The sequence below is a fragment of the Choloepus didactylus genome, chromosome 14, assembly GCF_015220235.1.
Source record: "Choloepus didactylus isolate mChoDid1 chromosome 14, mChoDid1.pri, whole genome shotgun sequence".
Lineage (NCBI taxonomy): Eukaryota > Metazoa > Chordata > Mammalia > Pilosa > Megalonychidae > Choloepus > Choloepus didactylus.
Window position 1 is genome coordinate 41,131,076 of NC_051320.1, and position 17,674 is coordinate 41,148,749.

General features: G+C 38.2%; 1 protein-coding gene across 2 annotated transcripts; it reads left to right on the forward strand.

Moving 5' to 3' along the window:
• Positions 1-295: 295 nt before the first annotated feature.
• LOC119509186 (carbonic anhydrase 2-like) lies at positions 296-17,674 on the forward strand. 2 transcript variants are annotated; one of them, XM_037803073.1, is made up of 8 exons: positions 296-501; positions 1,563-1,760; positions 9,742-9,860; positions 10,360-10,452; positions 11,440-11,502; positions 12,583-12,738; positions 15,675-15,810; positions 16,955-17,674. In XM_037803073.1, the coding sequence occupies exons 1-7, from the start codon at positions 468-470 to the stop codon at positions 15,792-15,794; spliced, it is 783 nt and encodes a 260-aa protein (XP_037659001.1). In that variant the 5' UTR covers positions 296-467; the 3' UTR covers positions 15,795-15,810; positions 16,955-17,674. The 2 variants fall into 2 exon arrangements, with proteins under 2 accessions (XP_037659001.1, XP_037659000.1); XM_037803072.1 differs by lacking the exon at positions 16,955-17,674 and having other exon boundaries at positions 15,675-16,551.

The window sequence follows — 17,674 nt, forward strand, 5'->3', positions numbered from 1 at the left end:
TCCTTCTTGCCCCCCTTACATTCCTAGACATTTGTCCGTAAGTCTTTGTATTTACCGAATTTATACCTCCAGAGGCTGGTGACGAGTCTCACAGCAATTGATAGTCCTTCTCCTTCTAAGTTAACTAATTATTCTAAAATTGTGCAGAAAGTGAGGGCTTCGGAGCGGCGGGGAAAGCCCTCTGGAGCCCGGCGGAGAGCCCGCGGAGAGGTCGTTTCCCCGCCCCCGGCGCCTCGCCCGCCGGGCCCGCCCCGACTGCTGGGAGGTCACCTCGCCCGTCACCTCCTCCCCCCCGCCGCCCAGGTCCACCCGGGGCCCCCTCCCCCGGGCCGCCCCCGAGCACGAAGTTGGCGGGATCCTATAAAAGCCCGAGACGGCGCGACCCGCGGGCAGCACGGTGCAGGCATCCGAGCAGCTGCCGCGATCCCAGCGCCGACTCCTGCTCTGCCCCCGCCGCCGGCGCGACCATGTCCCATCACTGGGGATACGGCAAGGACAACGGTGAGTGCAGGCGGCCGGGCGGCGCGGCGGCGGCGGCGGCGACCCGGGCCCGGCCCCGCAGCGCCCGCACCTGCTGTTTACCGCGGCCGCCCGGCGCGCGGGAGGCTCAGGTGAGCCCCGGGAGGCCGCCCCGCCTGCGCGTCCCCGGCGCCGGGGAGGTCCCTGGTGTCCCGGCCCCGTGGCCACTGTCGAGGAATCCTGCGTCCGGCTTGGAGCCCAGGGGAGAAAGTGCGCAGCCCTGGCCGCGGAATCCGAGGAGTTAGGACACAGGAGGAAGCGGGGAAGGATTATAATGGAGATTTTTAGTTGTTAATCCCAGAGAAATTTGGGGACTCCCCCTGTCCTTTCGCACACCCGGCAGCCTCACCACCACCTGTGGCTATAGCCCTCGGCAGGACTTTCCCGGGGCATTTTCTCCGGCTGGTTTGAAACCTTTGCGCTGCTTGCTGACTTTTCTCCTGACTTTTAATGTTAGGGGATCACCAGGAACAAGGCTTTCTCCTGTCCACAGATCTGGGTTCTCCAAGGCAGCCCAGGGAAGAGAAAGGAGCCTCTGGCGCGTGTGTGAGGAGTTTCCCGGGTGGTGTGGATCGTGACCCTTTTGAATAGATTGTGTCCCCCAAATGCCTCTGTCCTTCCATCCAGTCTCAGTGTGAGGAAACCAGGGAGGAATCCCGACCTGCCTGGGTGCTTTATAAGAGAGCTTGCCTATCCCAAATCCCAACAAGTCATGACGTCATGGCTGCCCAATTTCAATTGAATTTCAGTAAAACAATTAAAAACAGCTAATATTTATATGATGCACGTTATTTGTTCTGAGAGTTTTACGTGTATCGATTGTAATTCTCAGAAAACTTCCCTTAGGTAGATGTTCTTATTACCCCATTTTACAACTGAAGAAACTAGGTTCAGGGAGTGTTTTCCTAAAGGTAATTCAGCTGTTAAGTGGTGCTGCCAAAATTGAACCCAGGCAGATTGGGTCCATATCATTGCCCTTTTCCTGGGGTCTGGGTGTGCCATTCGCCCCGTTGGGTCATTCGCATGTGTCCTCTCACCCCCAGGCCCTGAACACTGGCATAAGACCTTCCCCATTGCCAAGGGAGAGCGCCAGTCCCCTATCAACATTGATACCAAAGCAGCCAAGCACGACCCTGCCCTGCAGCCTCTGAGCATTTCCTATGAGCAAGCGACCTCTCGCAGGATCCTCAACAATGGTCACTGTTTCAACGTGGAGTTTGATGACTCCCAGGACAAAGCAGGTCAGTGTTTAAGAAATAACTTGCAGCTTGTGGCCAGTACCTGTTTACCCAGCTTAATGGGTAGAGTCTGGGCTAGAGGCAGAAAACCCGTTAATACTATACTTTGTCTCAGTACTCTAAAATGCCACTCTGGTCATCTTTATCAGGTCCCAGATGCAGAGAAGTAGGCTAATTACTTTGATGTGGCCTGGGACTGTTTGTCCTGGGTAAAATGCCTGGCTCTCTATGTAGGGCACAGAATAACTGTGACATGCCTGTGAAACGTCACAAAAGGCAAAGTGTTTGGGAAATACAGATCAGCCATGATAAGATTTGCACATATTGAACTTTTAGGATTCTTTCTAAAATATTTATTTCCCAGTGTTGATGCCAAACCAACAAAAGTATATCTTAGTGTTCTCTTCAAGGTATCAATGAGAAGAATGGTGAAAAGCTGACAATTTAAAATATTGAAATTCTTGGAACCATTGTATTTATGGGTATGTCTCAGTATTGGGCTAGTGTGATAAAGGTGGCAGTATAGCTTGGCAACTACCCAGAAATTCATTCCACAAATGAAAATATTTTAGAATCGGTTGTACATACCTAAGCCATTACTGACCAAACCAGTTGCCACAGTTTGTGATAGAACTGTTTACTGGATGTCCACTGAATGCTTTTTTTTCTTATTTAGAAATAGAACAATCTCATTCAGACATAATCCCAGCCTTCTTTGCCCACTGGTTGATTTAATTGCCAGTGCCCTAATTTCCCTGAGTGCTTTCCTCTGAAGCTCATTGAACGGACAGTGCTGCAAACGCTGTTTGGAGATAGTGCCTGGGGCAGGGTGGTGGTAGTGGTGGTGATAGCAGTTGGAGGGAAATGAGAAAAGGGAAAAAACATGCAATATTGTTGTCAAAGTTTTGGAGTAATGACCTACAGACCTACGGTATTAATATATTGAGCAACAAGTAATTATAACCAATATAGTCAAGTGGATTGCTGCTCTTAGATAATTGTATAATATATTCAGTCCAGTTTTGAAAAAATTCTTCTTCCATTGTCCCATTTTTAGCAGTTTTTGATACTTGGTTTTCTGAAACCATAATTCTAGAAGATGATTTGATGGGAGGGATATATGGAGGCCATCTGAGAAGTATTTTCAACTTACTTATGCCCTGTCTGTGTTCCTCCCCAGCACACACACATATACTCACACATTCTGGCGTAATATAATTTGTTAGACTCAGGTAGAGGATGTATGTTGAAAACACTCCGTCCATGATTCTGCTACATTGCCTGCCCAAGCATGCCTCCCCCCCGAAAGAAACAATACTCAAATGATTTCAATTAAGTATAAGGAAAACAATTTCTTTTTGCATGTAAAATATACTGTATATTTAAATTAAAGTATAACAAGGCCCAAAGTCTTGTACATGTATAGAGAATACTATGAAATTTCAGGTTTAGTTATTTAAAAAGTGAAAGAAGTGAGTTACTTTAGTCTGTAGCTATTAAGTATTTTTTTCAGACCCATGATGAATGTATGTTTGTTTCCATGTTTGCCTGTGAAATCATTGCTTTCAATGGATGTTATGTCCAAAAATTATATACCTCATTAGATGTTACATAGAATTGGATGTTTAAAGTCATTTTTGGAAAAATGAGGAAACAAATGTCTGACAAAAGGAACCAGGTGAGGTTAATCACTATATTGCTTACAGATTTGATCATGAAATTATTGCTCCAGGAACATATATATTCCTGGGAAGTGGATTTCAGTGTGCATTCTGGTGTTCTTGAGCATTCACGGGGTTAAAGAGTCCAGCTCTGCCCAGTGATCATGGGAGTCATAGTAACTTATCCTCTCTAAGTTTTCTCAACTGTAAAATCGGGGTAACAGTTGTACCTACCACAGAGAAAGGACTAATGGGATAGTATATGTGCCGGTTTGAATGTATTGTGTCCCCCAAATGCCATTATCTTTGTGGTCTTGTGGGGCAGACGTTTTGGTGATGGTTGGATTTGCTTGGAATGTGCCCCAACCAGCTGTGGGTAATGATTCTGATGAGATGTTCCCAGGGAGGCGTGGCCCCGCCCATTCAGGGTGGGCCTTGATTGGTGGAGCTATATAAATGAGCTGACTTGGGGGGAGGAAACGGAGTGCAGCTGTGAGTGATGTTTTGAAGAGGAGCAAGCTTGCTAGAGAGGCACGTCCTGGGAGAAAGCCATTTTGAAACCAGAACTTTGGAGCAGACGCCAGCCACGTGCCTTCCCAGCTAACAGAGGTTTTCGGACGCCATTGGCCATCCTCCAGTGAAGGTACCCGATTACTGATGTGTTACCTTGGACACTTTATGGCCTTAAGACTGTAACTGTGTAGCCAACTAAACCCCCTTTTTATAAAAGCCAATCCATCTCTGGTGTTTTGCATTCCGCAGCATTAGCAAACTAAAACAGTATATATAAAGTACGTACCCCAGTGCCTGGTGCATAGCAATCCCCCAATTAATGACCATTGCCGTGTCATGTCTACACACCATTTGACTGCCTGATTAGGCAATTGCTTTGGCTATTACACCTCTGATGAGATTTCTGAAGAAAGTTTTTACTTACTTAGCTCTAAAATTAGCCCCCACTATTCAATGGTTCTTAAATATCTTATTTTTATGTATTCCAAATCATCCATTAATCATATTAAATTATATACTGACTTTATATATGAAGCTATTATATAGTTATTATTATGTTTTTACCATGAGTATGTCAAGTTATGATGGATTTCTAAATGAGCAGTAAGTGATTAGAGCTAGCCACATTTTTCCAGCTGTTTCTCTGGTGAGTAACTCATACATTTAAAAAATGACTGACCATGTTTAGATTGAGAAACAGATTGAAAGCAAGTGGTTTACAATGGGGCTCAAACCCATGTCTTTAGAGAAACATGGATTATCCACCTAGTTCTGATACAAAGCAACAAAAAAGTTACTCACATCAATTAAATGCAAGATAAGCAAAGCACCATGAGGGCAGGATGGAGATTTGGTCCCTCTCCTGTTCCCCCAGATTCGGTGCTAGGGAGACCTAAAGTAGAAGACGTAGAAATCGTAGACAGTAGTCACTGAGATGTGCAAAACGGAGGCATTTCCAAGGAACTATGGAAACAGGAAAGAGCCTTAGGAATCCACCTAAGTAAGCCTTTCCAGGGTAAATAAAGAAGGCTTACACTGAAGCTTGAAGGATTTTGGTGTCTTGGAGGAGACTCCAGGCAAAGGGAGCTAGGAAACACCAGGCACATAGGACAGCTTATTATGTGCTCTAGACAGGCAAGTAGGTTTGGCAAAAACTAGGGTGAGGAGTGACTGTTATAAAGACTCACTCTTCTTTACATATTAAAAAACTCCTTTGTAATTTTGCCTATACCTCTTCAACATTTTTGATATTTTGTTTGAAAAAGGAAGTTTGTTTGTTTTTCAGAATGCAGAATATATTAACATGGTGATATTTAGGAGAAAAAAAAAAAACCCAAGTCTACAAAATAAATTTTTTCAGTTGTTAAAAAAAAAAAAAAATCATACCCAGTGGAAAAACACCCTTTAGACTTTTTTAAAAACAGAATTCTAATCACTCAAAGCTAGAACAAATGGTAGAGGTACTCTACTCAAATCCACTTAACATAAACATGAACAAATGGAAGGTTAAAGAGTTGAACTTGCTAGCTGTGTCATTCCTTGTTTGTTGGAGTGACACTAAATGGCAATCATTTAAAAATAGAATTGAATAAGAATCTTTGAATGATAAACATAGCTAACATTTAGTTTCTACATACATGTCTTAAAAAATGGATATACTTTACTGGATGCTTAAGTCTAGAAATGATTTATTCATTTGGCTACTCTATTTTAAATCAACAGTTGATTAACATCTCTTTTTATTAGAAGGTATTTTTATAATGTTAATATTTTTAGTTATCTTTTACCTCTTATTTCCTGCATTTTAATCCTTCATTTCATCTACTTTTTTTTCCCCTCAGTTGAGATTTCAGCCTTGTGGAATGTCTCGTAGATTCAGGTTTTCCAATGTATCCTAACTGTTATTTTATATCCAAAATTAAGTACTTGGATATCAGACCAAGAAAGCTGGTTGAGTTTACTGCTATGTTTAAGCTTCAGAGAATTCTTTTTAAAATGTGGAGTTAGAGGTTTTAACTAGAAGCTTGGGTTAAAGCTCTCATAAATCTTGTAAATTCATTTAAAGATAAGCCACCTTAAATTAATGAAAAATTGCTAATCCTGTTACTTTTTTTTTAATAATTAAAAAAAAAATAACTCTCCCTGCTTGAGATCTTTTATTGCTAGTTTTATCTGGGAGAAGAGAATAGTAGTCAGATTATTAAATCCTGCTAACTTACTAACTTTTATTAATAAATTTAAAACTTTCCTGTTAAGGGTAAATATAGTTGAAAACTAATGCTCAAGTTATTGGGCAAACATATACAACATCTCATCTCATCTCTATTATTATTATTTTTGTTTTAGAAATGGGAATCTTTTTATTAGTTTTTATTATTTCAAGAAAATTAGGAAGGAAGTTATATGAGTTTACCTGGGTGCATTTCAAGCAGGCCATTGTCTGTATGACACAACGGATCTTAATGCATGGATCCTGCTTAATTTTCAGGGACTTGTTTTTGAAGCTTTAAAATTTTCCTTCTGCAAGTGATGAAAACTTAAAAGAAAACATAATAAGTGACAGGGCTTATCATGTATACTGCAAATAGTACCAGCAAAGCCCTAAGTATCTCATTCTAAACACTGAAATGTTGTTCATTATGTTCATGGCAAACTAAATTATTTTTTCACTGCTGTATAATTACCATCTAACTGAAATGACAATCTTCTGTTCTCTTGATTTTGATTGTCCTTACTCTGGTGTGACAGCTAAAAAACTCTCTGCTTTAAAAGAAAGAGAATATGGGTGTCTTTTTCTCACATTTGTCTACATTGGTATTCATTTTCTCAACTTTAGTATGTACCCCTAGGATTATTGGCTACTGCCAAAAAGCAAGATAGTAATGGATGATTTAACTGTTTTCAAATTGTCCTTAAAGTAAATTGTTCAGCTTCTGGAAATACTGTTTTCAGTATAGAATTATTCATTTACTTCATTAACAGGAAATCACTCAAAGTTTATTTTTAAATTTAGAATTGTTGGAAATACGCTATTTGTATTTTGGGTTTAAGACGGATAATTGACATTTACTAAGGTCTTTAGGTAGATGCTCAGGTGCATCTTCTATCAAGTAGTAATTGTAAGTGATTAGGAAAAAAGTTCAAAAAGTTTTATTTTCAATTTTCAATTTGTATAGGTAGTCTAGTTTATTTCAATTACATGAGTGAATCTCTTAACTTCCACAAATAACATAATTTACATAGTTTTCCTGAAGGATATGTATAGGAAGACAAATTGTTCTATCATATTGTATTTGGCACATACTTTGTGCCTTATATAAGTAATATGAATAGCTAGCTGGTGACAGATCATGAAAATTAAAATCAATTGGAGCTATTGCTGTTGCAATTTAAATTTATATTGTTTTGAGACGCTCATAACTGATGTAGTAGAAAATTCGGTTTGTGGACATCTGGCTCTTGTGGAATACATTTTTGTGGTGCAATAAGCCATTGACTCTTTAGAGCCTCAATAACATGGCTAAAGTTTACAGAGAAAAAATATGCAGTTAAGATTTCTATTTTTTAAAATATATTTTTGCATTGAAAAAACAGGTTTCATTTTAAACTGGTATAGTAGTAGAAAATGGCATATTATAATCAAAATAAATGAATAGATTCGGAATATTGCATAAGATCCCTATCTTTTAACAAAAATGTTATCCATTTCTCAAATAAAAACTTATAGGGTACCTTTTTTAGAATTTATGACAGTTTAATGCTTTTGAGGGGCTTCATTGACTAAACTCTATACTAAGAACTTGCTGAGAAATAACCACCTATTTGAAAAAAAGCCAGAAATGCTGTCTCTACCCATTAAACTTTAAGAATTGAATAACCTTTCTAATTACAATGGACTTATAATCTAGATAGCAACATAGTTTAATTTTAATCGGAGCTACAACAAGTATCTGGTGATAATCGATTGGCAAAGAAAGTGTTTAATCACTGAACACAGGTCATTTTAGTATTAGCAAGCCTTGTTTCTACAAGCTCATATACACTCCTGCCTAATTTGAAATGTTCTCTGAAACAAGTAAATTAAGATTACATTTTAAGTTCTGCAAAGGAGAGAATACAAATAAGAAATAGCTAAAAGCTGTATTCATTCTCTTTTGAATTTAAGATCTTGATATGACTCTTCACGGGGAAAAAGATAAGTCTAGAAAGATCAGTTATCTTTAATTAATTTTGCCACTTGGTAGAATTAAGGAATTACAAATGGTATTTGCTTGTTATGATCAATCAGCCAGTTGGTTAGTAGCTTTAAAGAGTTATTATAAGGGAATTTTTTTCAGTGTCATTTAATTTCATGAACATGTATTCCATTTTTTTAGTATACTATGTTTCAAAAGAAGTGATTTTATCAGAGTACATGCAAATTCATGTTTCTTCAAAAGATCTGTATTATAGCCTCATTTATAATTTGTTCCTTCTTTCTTTTTTCCTTTTCCTTTTTTTCTGCTGGCTTATTGTAAGGAAGAACTGGCAGCCAGAGGTTGTGATATTAAGGCTCCACCTACTAAATATCTTTCAGCCAGCTTTATCTTTTACTTTGTATAGATTAATGGGTGTTGCCACCAATTAAGTATATTTAGGTGAAGTTAAGTGAACAAACTTTGTTTTACAGAACTTGCTCCTTTGTTTTGTAAAGCCAAAGTAAGTTTTGGGTTCATTATTTTATGGAATTATAAACCCAAGTTAAATACACTCATAGCAATAGATGTTTTAATCCGAGTTCTACAGAAAACTGAAGTAGTAGAACTGAACTACTTTAAAAATAATTTAAATATATTGGTTAAGCCCATTAATACTTATAAATTAAGCAAAAAGTGTTTTTTGAAGTAGTTCCTCACTATTTTACATCTTCCTTCAAGACACAACTCATTATTTACAGATAAACTGTAGTTTAAGACTGTGAAAGTTAGAATTTCAAGTCTTAGGGATAATAGACTGCAGTGTAATACATATAGTAGACGATCAATAAATTCTTAATGGAGTTATAAATAATGAATGTGTCCATTTTACACATGAGAAAATTAAGGCAGAGAGGTTAAGCAAAAAATTTTAAGAGCGCAAAGCTCCTTAATAGTAGTGACAATCCATACTCTAAAGAATTTGGGAAGTCTTTGCAAGGACAATTGGATTTTATACTGTTAAGATCAACAAGATACTTATTAGTTCACAAATTCTGGCATGAAATAACTGATATCGGAAATTCACAAAGCAGGCTGTAGGGCAGTCATTGAACTGTGGTAGAAGAGAAAGATTCCCAGATGTGCAAGTTGTGTACAGCAGACTGATGAGTTGGAAAATAGCAACATGGGCACTTCCTAAATGATTCACAGAGGAATTTGTAGTCCCACTTAAAGTTTCCTCTCTCTGAACCTGAACCTGTGACTCCAAAACAAACCAGAAGGGAGGTACACTGTAGTCAGAAAACAAAGATGGGAAAAGATTCCCCCCTCACCAAATACAAGTGAGAACAAAATCCATTGAAAGGATTTTGTTCATCCCTATAGATTGAAGCTGAGCCTGGATTTAATCCTCACAAAGTGAAAAAGTTGCTAAAGGCATAAATTTTGTACTATAAAGTAGGGTTAATCTTTGATGTGTGTGTATTTCATGTGTGTATGTATGTAATGAGTGTGTGTGTGTAAATACATAAGTGTATGTATAAAATATGCATATGTAAAATAACATAGAAGTATATGTATAGAATATATATGTAAGAATAAAAAGTGTATTAAAACTATATTTTTAAATTTTAGTGCTGAAAGGAGGCCCCCTCACTGGCACTTACAGATTGATTCAGTTTCATTTTCACTGGGGTTCATCTGATGACCATGGTTCTGAGCACTCTGTGGATCAAAAGAAATATGCTGCAGAGGTAAGACATGATTTTTCTGTTTTCCGTGGAAAATTGTAAATTGATATTTATCCTTAATGTCAAAGTAAGCTTAATTTTATAAACTCAAAGCAAGTGAACCACTTCTTTTATAAAGGATCTTCACATTGGCTACTTATAATCTTTGTGATATTACATTGAAGGCTGCATATCCTTTTCTACTGTCTCCTAGGACACCGTTTGCAAAAAGTAAATGAATTCAAATGGAAAGATCCTGTTTTAATATAAATCTAGATATGAAATTTTGCCTTCCCTCAAAAATATGCATTTCTGAGAGTTTTGATGAAACAAGTCACTTGCTATTATGCCAAGTAGTAGGTAATGAGCATTAAAATGAAATACAAGTTTATATTGAAAATTATCCCCATGTCACTTTCTTTAGCAAGCTAGCTATGAAGAAAAATGCACTGGATAAAATCTGTAGGCTTTTATTATGTGAATCACTTGTTTGTGGTTTTGTTTCTTTTTCCTGTGGCTTTAGCTTCATTTGGTTCATTGGAACACCAAATACGGGGATTTTGAGAAAGCTGCGAAACAACCTGATGGACTGGCTGTTTTGGGTGTTTTTTTGAAGGTTAGTTGATGACCCAGTTCTTTTCTTCCTGTTTTCAAGAAAGATTGACCAGACAGAACATTCATAACAAACAAGACATTTTACAAAAAAGCCTAGGAAATACCTATGGCTTTGAAGTCTTTTTAGGCTTATTTCCCCTCTATATCTGCTAGTAGCAGTAAAGGTAGGGGCCAAAAAGACAATTGAGAGGTATCTATTATGTACTGTTTGGATGTGAATGTGAAGATTATAAAGAGGTATACTGTGGATGGCTAACAGGTTTTGTTTTTTTTTTAATTCAAACTTATTCTTTATAGTACTCATTCATGATAGTCATGCTAAATTAAGATCAAGTTGTTAAGGGGTGAAGGACAGTGACTCTCTGGTTTGGAGAATTTCAGGTAACCATGTGGCATATGAGTTGTGCAGTCCTCCAGGTAGTTGTAAAGTGGAGGAAGGTCTAGGTTGGAGATTCATGGGCCTTGATGTCATTACGTGGAGGTGGAAGCTATGGATGTGTCTGAGCTCACCCAAGGAAAGCATGGAGAGGGACATGGCAGAGCTGCTGAAGGGGCAACCCCAAGAAATTCCAAAAAGCCTAAAGAGTGTAAGAATAAAGGGAAATTTGGGAAGCTGAAGGGCAAAAGGGCAAAGGAGGAGAGGATTTTTAAAACATGGAGTGCAGACAATAGTGTAAAATCCTACAAGAAGATTAAGATAAGCCCTTGAAGAGTATTTTTTGCACTTGGCAGTTGGAGGTCACTGGGGACATTGGAGAGGCTAGTTTAAGGGGAACCATAGGGTTGCAAGCAGAGACAAAGTGGAGATTCAGTGAAAATACAAATTCCTGTGGTGCTAATGTAATCAATTCAAGACTAATGGGTAGCAATTATAAAGTGATAGATTTTGGTTCACTGTATGGAGATATTTTATGATAGAGCTGTCCAGAGCAAAACTGGTGTGCTACCAGCTGGATTACAATATCTTGTCCCTTTTGTTTTTCTGTAGGTTGGCAGTGCTAAACAAGGCCTTCAGAAAGTCGTTGATGTGCTGGATTCCATTAAAACAAAGGTAAAGTTGAATTTTCTACCATCTCATTAAAGTACCTATTTTCCATACCCCATGGGTTTTAAAAACTCCTTTTGATCAAATTGAGTAGTTTCATTGACATGTGGAATTTTGATGAATAGTTAATAAAAGTAAAATGTTGCTTCTATATTTAATTTTTCTTTATCCAATAGTTGACCTAACACCAGTATAATTCTGAGACTTGTGTTTATTTAATCTTGCTTCCCATCATTTGGACATCCATATATAATTGTCAAGAGAGTCTCATGATTGCAAGGGAGCTGAAAGATCATCATACTGGAAATATTTGTTACTATGTTGCCAGTCACGTTGCTAACCCAGGAGATACAATGGGAAACAATACTAACAAGGCCCTGCTTCATGGAGTTTTATGTTCTGTGGCCTCTTGGAGTTCATCCATCCTGTGTTTAAATCCTGTCTGCAGTGTAACTGTGCTGAGGTCATTCCACCTCTCCTTAAACACTGCGGTAACTTCCAGTGGTGGGGAATCATCACCAGCAACCCTTGTTTATGACGCTCATCCTCATGTTGAAGCAGCCTCTGTATTCTGAAATGCTCACCTATTAATCCTAGCTTGAGCCTCTTGAATCATATAGAATTCACCTGATCCCCCTTCCAGAAGACCCAACTCTCTAATAGTCCCTTACCCCACCCCAAGCTAATTTTCTTTAATTCCCATTAACTCTTCTCTTATGACATAGTCTTCTGTCTTTGCAAAAACCTGGTGCCTCTTCCAGTAACACATTCCTGTTTGCATCTATTGCTTCAAAAATGTAGTGACCAGAAGTAAATGCAGTTCTTAGTTTGAATCTAGCTATTAAAGGATGCAATATTTTAGAGGCCAAGAAGAAAAAGGGACATGTGAAAGTAATAGTTTTCTTGCTCATATCTGCCAACCTATATTTCCAAGTCACATATTCACATTTAATTTCTTTTTCATTCTGTTTGCCAGTGCTTCGTGGCTATCAGAGGGGAAACTCCCAGTTTAGATTTCCTGCTCTCCTGCATTCCTCCCATCCTGATCAAGTGACATTTTTAACCTGCATGTTTGCCTTGTTCCAGGGTAAGAGCATCGAATTCACTAACTTTGATCCTCGTGAACTCCTTCCCGAGAGCTTAGACTACTGGACCTACCCAGGTTCCCTGACCATCCCTCCTCTTCTGGAAAGTGTGACCTGGATTCTCCTAAGAGAACCCATCAGCGTGAGCAGCGAGCAGGTCGGTTTCTAAAGGGGGTGTCTGCTGAGAGAGGTGGAACATTAGTCGGCAGCATATCTTGGCCTTTGGAATCAGACAGCCCTGGCCTCTAATCCTCATTCTGCTGCTTCTAGCTCTGCAATCTAGAGCCTTCCACAGAGCCTGGCAAGTAAACGGCATTCAACACCTATGCATTGTTAGTAATGATAGATCCTGAGGCGGTTTGTTTAGTCTGTAAAATCGGACTGTTATCGTGTAGACTTAATGTCACCCAACAGATGCTTTTTTGTGACCTACGAGGAAACCCAGACCCAAAGAAATGAGATTTCATATTTAAGGTTACATAGATATCAGTGTAATTCTCAGCTCGCTGCTCACTCAGACGAGACACTGTGGTTTTATTTCTATCAGAAGACATTTCTGAATTCGGAGAAAGATAAGAGTCGTCCTTGGAGAAAAAGTACTGAACAAAACTCATTCCAGGTTGCTTTAGCAGTTCAGACCAGAGATTCTTACATTTCACATACAATGTCGTTTGTTGATGTAAAAAGTGATTAATGCAACTTTAAGTCACTGAGTATCGACTGAAGTGGATACCAAAGAATTTTTCCTATATTATTTCTGTCAACCTTAGTTGAAATATAGAAGATGGACACTCCTTAGTAGGATCTGTAAGAACTTGGATCCTGGATAGTTTAAGGAGACAGTCAGTAGCCAACAGTCTTGAAAATTACAACCAGTTGTAATGTGATTTAAACTTACAAATACTCCTAAAATATTTTTATGTTGAATGTGGAATCACAGAACTTACATAGCTGGAATGTGAACTAGAGATCATGCTGTCCAGCCTTCACATTTTACAGATATTGTCTGCGGTGCAGGTAAATTGAAGTGCTTGGCACTCAGCTACCTCAAGACAGAATCAGGTCTTGGAGCAAGGATTCTATTCCCGTGTTCTTTGTTTTCATTTAGAATGTTAACTTATGAGTACTGCAGTATTTCACATCTTTCTTTAAAGGACATCTACATCTAATACTAGAAATTTACTTAGTATCTTAAAACGGACAAAAGAAAAAAGTATGCTTGACTGGCACATGACTTGAAAATTGGCCTTATAATCATAAAATATTTGAGCAATCTTCTTGACATAGTAGCATAAAGAAATATTGTAATGCTACTTCTTATTTGTAAATGTAATGTTTGAGTTATAATTTTAAAATGAAAATTATGTTTCTTCCTTCTCCGGAAACAGTCTGAGATCCCCAGCCTGAGAGTGGTTACCACAGACGGATATATTGTGTGCACACACATCCATACACACAAATACACAAGGGCCACTGAATCTATTCCATCCATTAGTCCCTATACACTGAATTTTCCTTTTCAGGTAGAAAGTGATATTAAACTAGAAACATTAGCTGCGTCTATGGGGAAAATACCAATAGGGCTATCTGTCGAATCATATAGCAAGTAGTTCAGAAATAGTGTAGTGCTCAGCTCAGTATGCCAGTGCTCTGATTCCACATTTTTATAATTCCCTTGACTTTTCCTTGCCCATCTACAGCTTCATCCTTAAGGTGGTTTTGCAAGAGAAGTTGGAGCATCTCGTCCAGATACAACTAGGTCCAGGTGAAGAAGGGAGCACTCGTCCATTAGTTTCCTAAGAACAGGGAAGCCTTCCCCGAAAGTCCTCTAGCAGATCTTTCACATCTCACTGGCCATAATTGTGTTCCTCACTCACTTCCAAACCAATCCCTGGCAGGGAATGTGAGAACCATGATCACTTAAGACTTACACAGATTTACCCCCCTGAGGCTTAAAAGGCAGGACAAATATCTACTAATGGGAAAGTATGGGGGGATGGATGTTAGGTAAGCATAGAACTGCTACATTCTGCCACCTTTATTTTCTATATTCAGGCTTTGTCTCTTGCTAAACTAATGAGTCATCTTGACCAGTGTAATAATGTAATTTAAGGTAATGTAATTTAATTTAATATGTAATAAAGTAATAAAATAATGTGTAAGAAATAATATAATTTAATAGAGAGTGGAAAGCAGTCATCTTAGTTTAGTCAAAAAGTTTGATCTGATGGTACTTTATTAAGAGATCATAAATCCTTCAGAGTACTGGGATTCTGTTGTGAAGATCAACCCCAGATGTCATCGGAGATTTCCCTTGTATTGCAGTAGCAATAGTAGTGCATATTAGTAAAGCTGAGCTACATTGAAGTTGACTTTATGGGGATGATTGGGAGAATATTACTGGACAACAGAGGTCAAATTAAGGTCTATTGATTCATGGACCGCTATACTTATTGCCAAACCACCCTTCTTCATTTAGATCAAGTCCCGCTTAGGGCAAGGGAAGTAGCACTTTGGAAAAACAAGAAATGGGAGACTAGTTCAGAAAACCAGAAAAAAATTAAAAGGAAATAAAAAATAACCAAAGACCAGGTTTGAAGTACCAGTTTAGGCAAATTCATTCCTTTGTTTCTTTATATTTAAGCAGAGAGGCCAGCTCAACACTCTACCCCTGGAGCCTGCAGATCCCGGACCACATTATCGTACTGTGCAGATGCCGAAGTTTGTCTATCTTTGGGCAGAAAATAAAATTTTAAATTTGGATCTAGATTATTATTATTTTCATCTCAGAAATATGCTTTTATAGGCTTTTGCTGTTGGATTTTAAAATTAAAAGAAGAAAAACATACTCACTGAGAATTTCCTTCTAAATGGCACCAACGATTTTTTTGTGTTTTTTATATAAACTGCTTCATTATATAAAACATTCATCTATAATCTACATGTGATTATGGACCTATTGTGAGTCAAATTGAATTTCAGCTATTGACACATGGTAGCATGAATGTTGGAGACTATATTTTAAGATATAATACAATTTTAGAATATGTGAATATTAATGCGAAAGTTTTGATTTTTCTTTTTCTCTTCTAGATGCTGAAATTTCGCCAACTTAGGTTCAATGTGGAGGGTGAACCTGAAGCAGCAATGGTGGACAACTGGCGCCCAGCTCAGCCTCTGAAGAACAGGCAAATCAGAGCTTCCTTCAAATAAGAGGTTCCCAGAGCAGGTGTTCAAAATAGTGAATCTTTGGGTATTTCCTTTTACTTAAGTAGGTCCTGGGGCCAGTGTCCAAATAATGACTCTTCGGGTGTTCCCTTTAGTAGCTAAGCACAGATCCACCTGGTAATTGGGACCCTGGCTGCTTTGTGTCTGGTTTTTTAGATATTCTCCTCTCACCTGACATGGGTACTAATAATTGTGAAGCCCTAGACTAATTGTGATGCTTGCAGAATGGCCATTGCTGGTACTTTGCTTACAGTAGTAACTTTTCTATAACAGAGAATATGCTAGAAGGAATAGGAATAAAGTACGTTGACTGTTCACAGCATGTAGGGTGATGATTACTCCCAACTCTTCACTGAAACGCTATTTTTTAAACAAAGGAAAGCAGACAGGTTGAGAGCAAAATCCATATGCTGAAGTAAATTGAGCTATGTAAGGTAAATCAGGTAAAATCTTCATGATTCTGTGTAATGTAAATCAGATAGCATAAATGTTCATAATTCCAAGATATTATATTAAAAGGAGACTTTTAAAATTGTTATACATTTGTAGCAATGTGATCTTAAATATGAATTATGTTGTAATTTTAGTGACTTTTGCATTACAGAACTGTAAATGAAGGATTATCTGTAAAAATTGTTATAATTATAGTTGTGATACAGAGTATATTTCCATTCAAATAATATATCATAACTTAATAAATATTGTATTTTAGATATATTCTCTAATAAAACTCAGAATTCTATTTTGGGTTATTTTATTGTATCTTGGGCAAGTGGGTAATAATGGAGGAGCAAATGTCCACTTTTACAATTCTTTTGCCTTATAATTAAAGGCACTTCCATAAAAGGAGAAACCCTGAAGGTCACTTACTATGTGCCAAGGACTGTTTTAAGTTCTTTAAAACATTGACTGATGCCATCCTCATGCCCACCCTGTGTGAGTTACTGCTGCAGGGTAGAGAGGGGAACTGGTTACCTATAAAATCAAGGTGGAGAAGGGGCAGGAAGGGTGTACATGCTCAATCAAGATAAGCTCCTTGGAAATATCATAAGTGAAAATCCGTTTCATTCAAAAAAGGAAATTTGGGTTTTACCTAGAAGCTAGGAATAATGTGACTCTTACAAAATAAATTATACCTATTACAGATAGGAAGAAGAAGAGTGAATCTCCAGTGATTATGCCTGATCTGGATTTAGCTCTGTGCGCTGACCGTGGAATGCCTGGCGAATGAGTTATTCTAAAAGACCAAGTTTAACACCTGACTCAAGTGCTACCTACCCTTCAGGGCATAAAAGCCCTCAGTTGCTTTAGATAAAAAATTTTCTAACCTCGTTTACACTCTGATCTGCTTTCTTATGGAAGTACACAGCTTTATACAGAAGGATCATGAACTTTGGAATTTGAAGACTTGTTTTGAGCCTGGCCCAGCCTCTTCCCAGCCTGGCTATAATACCCAGGGTTGTTATAATCACACAAAGGATGTCTGGTGCATAGCAGGTGGTCAGAAATAACAGTTCTTTTTAGTTTTTTCAAAATATGATTTTGTCAACTGTAACTTTTAACTTTACTTAGTTGTTTCCTGGAAGGAGCCTTCTCCTCTGATTCATTGTTTATTGATTTCGGTATGGGAGCCACATAACCAACCTTAAATAGAATTTGTGTGTAAAGTAAATAAACCTTTTTGGGTCAGTTGCTGGGGACCTCTTCGGAATGCGAAATGAAGAGTTTAATTCATGAATATTTTCACATACTGGTTTTCAGCGATATGCTGAACTAGAAACTTATAAACCAGTGAGTTCTGAATACAGATGGGTTATTATGTGCTTGGTACATAATAAATGGTCCCCAAATATTGACCAGATAAA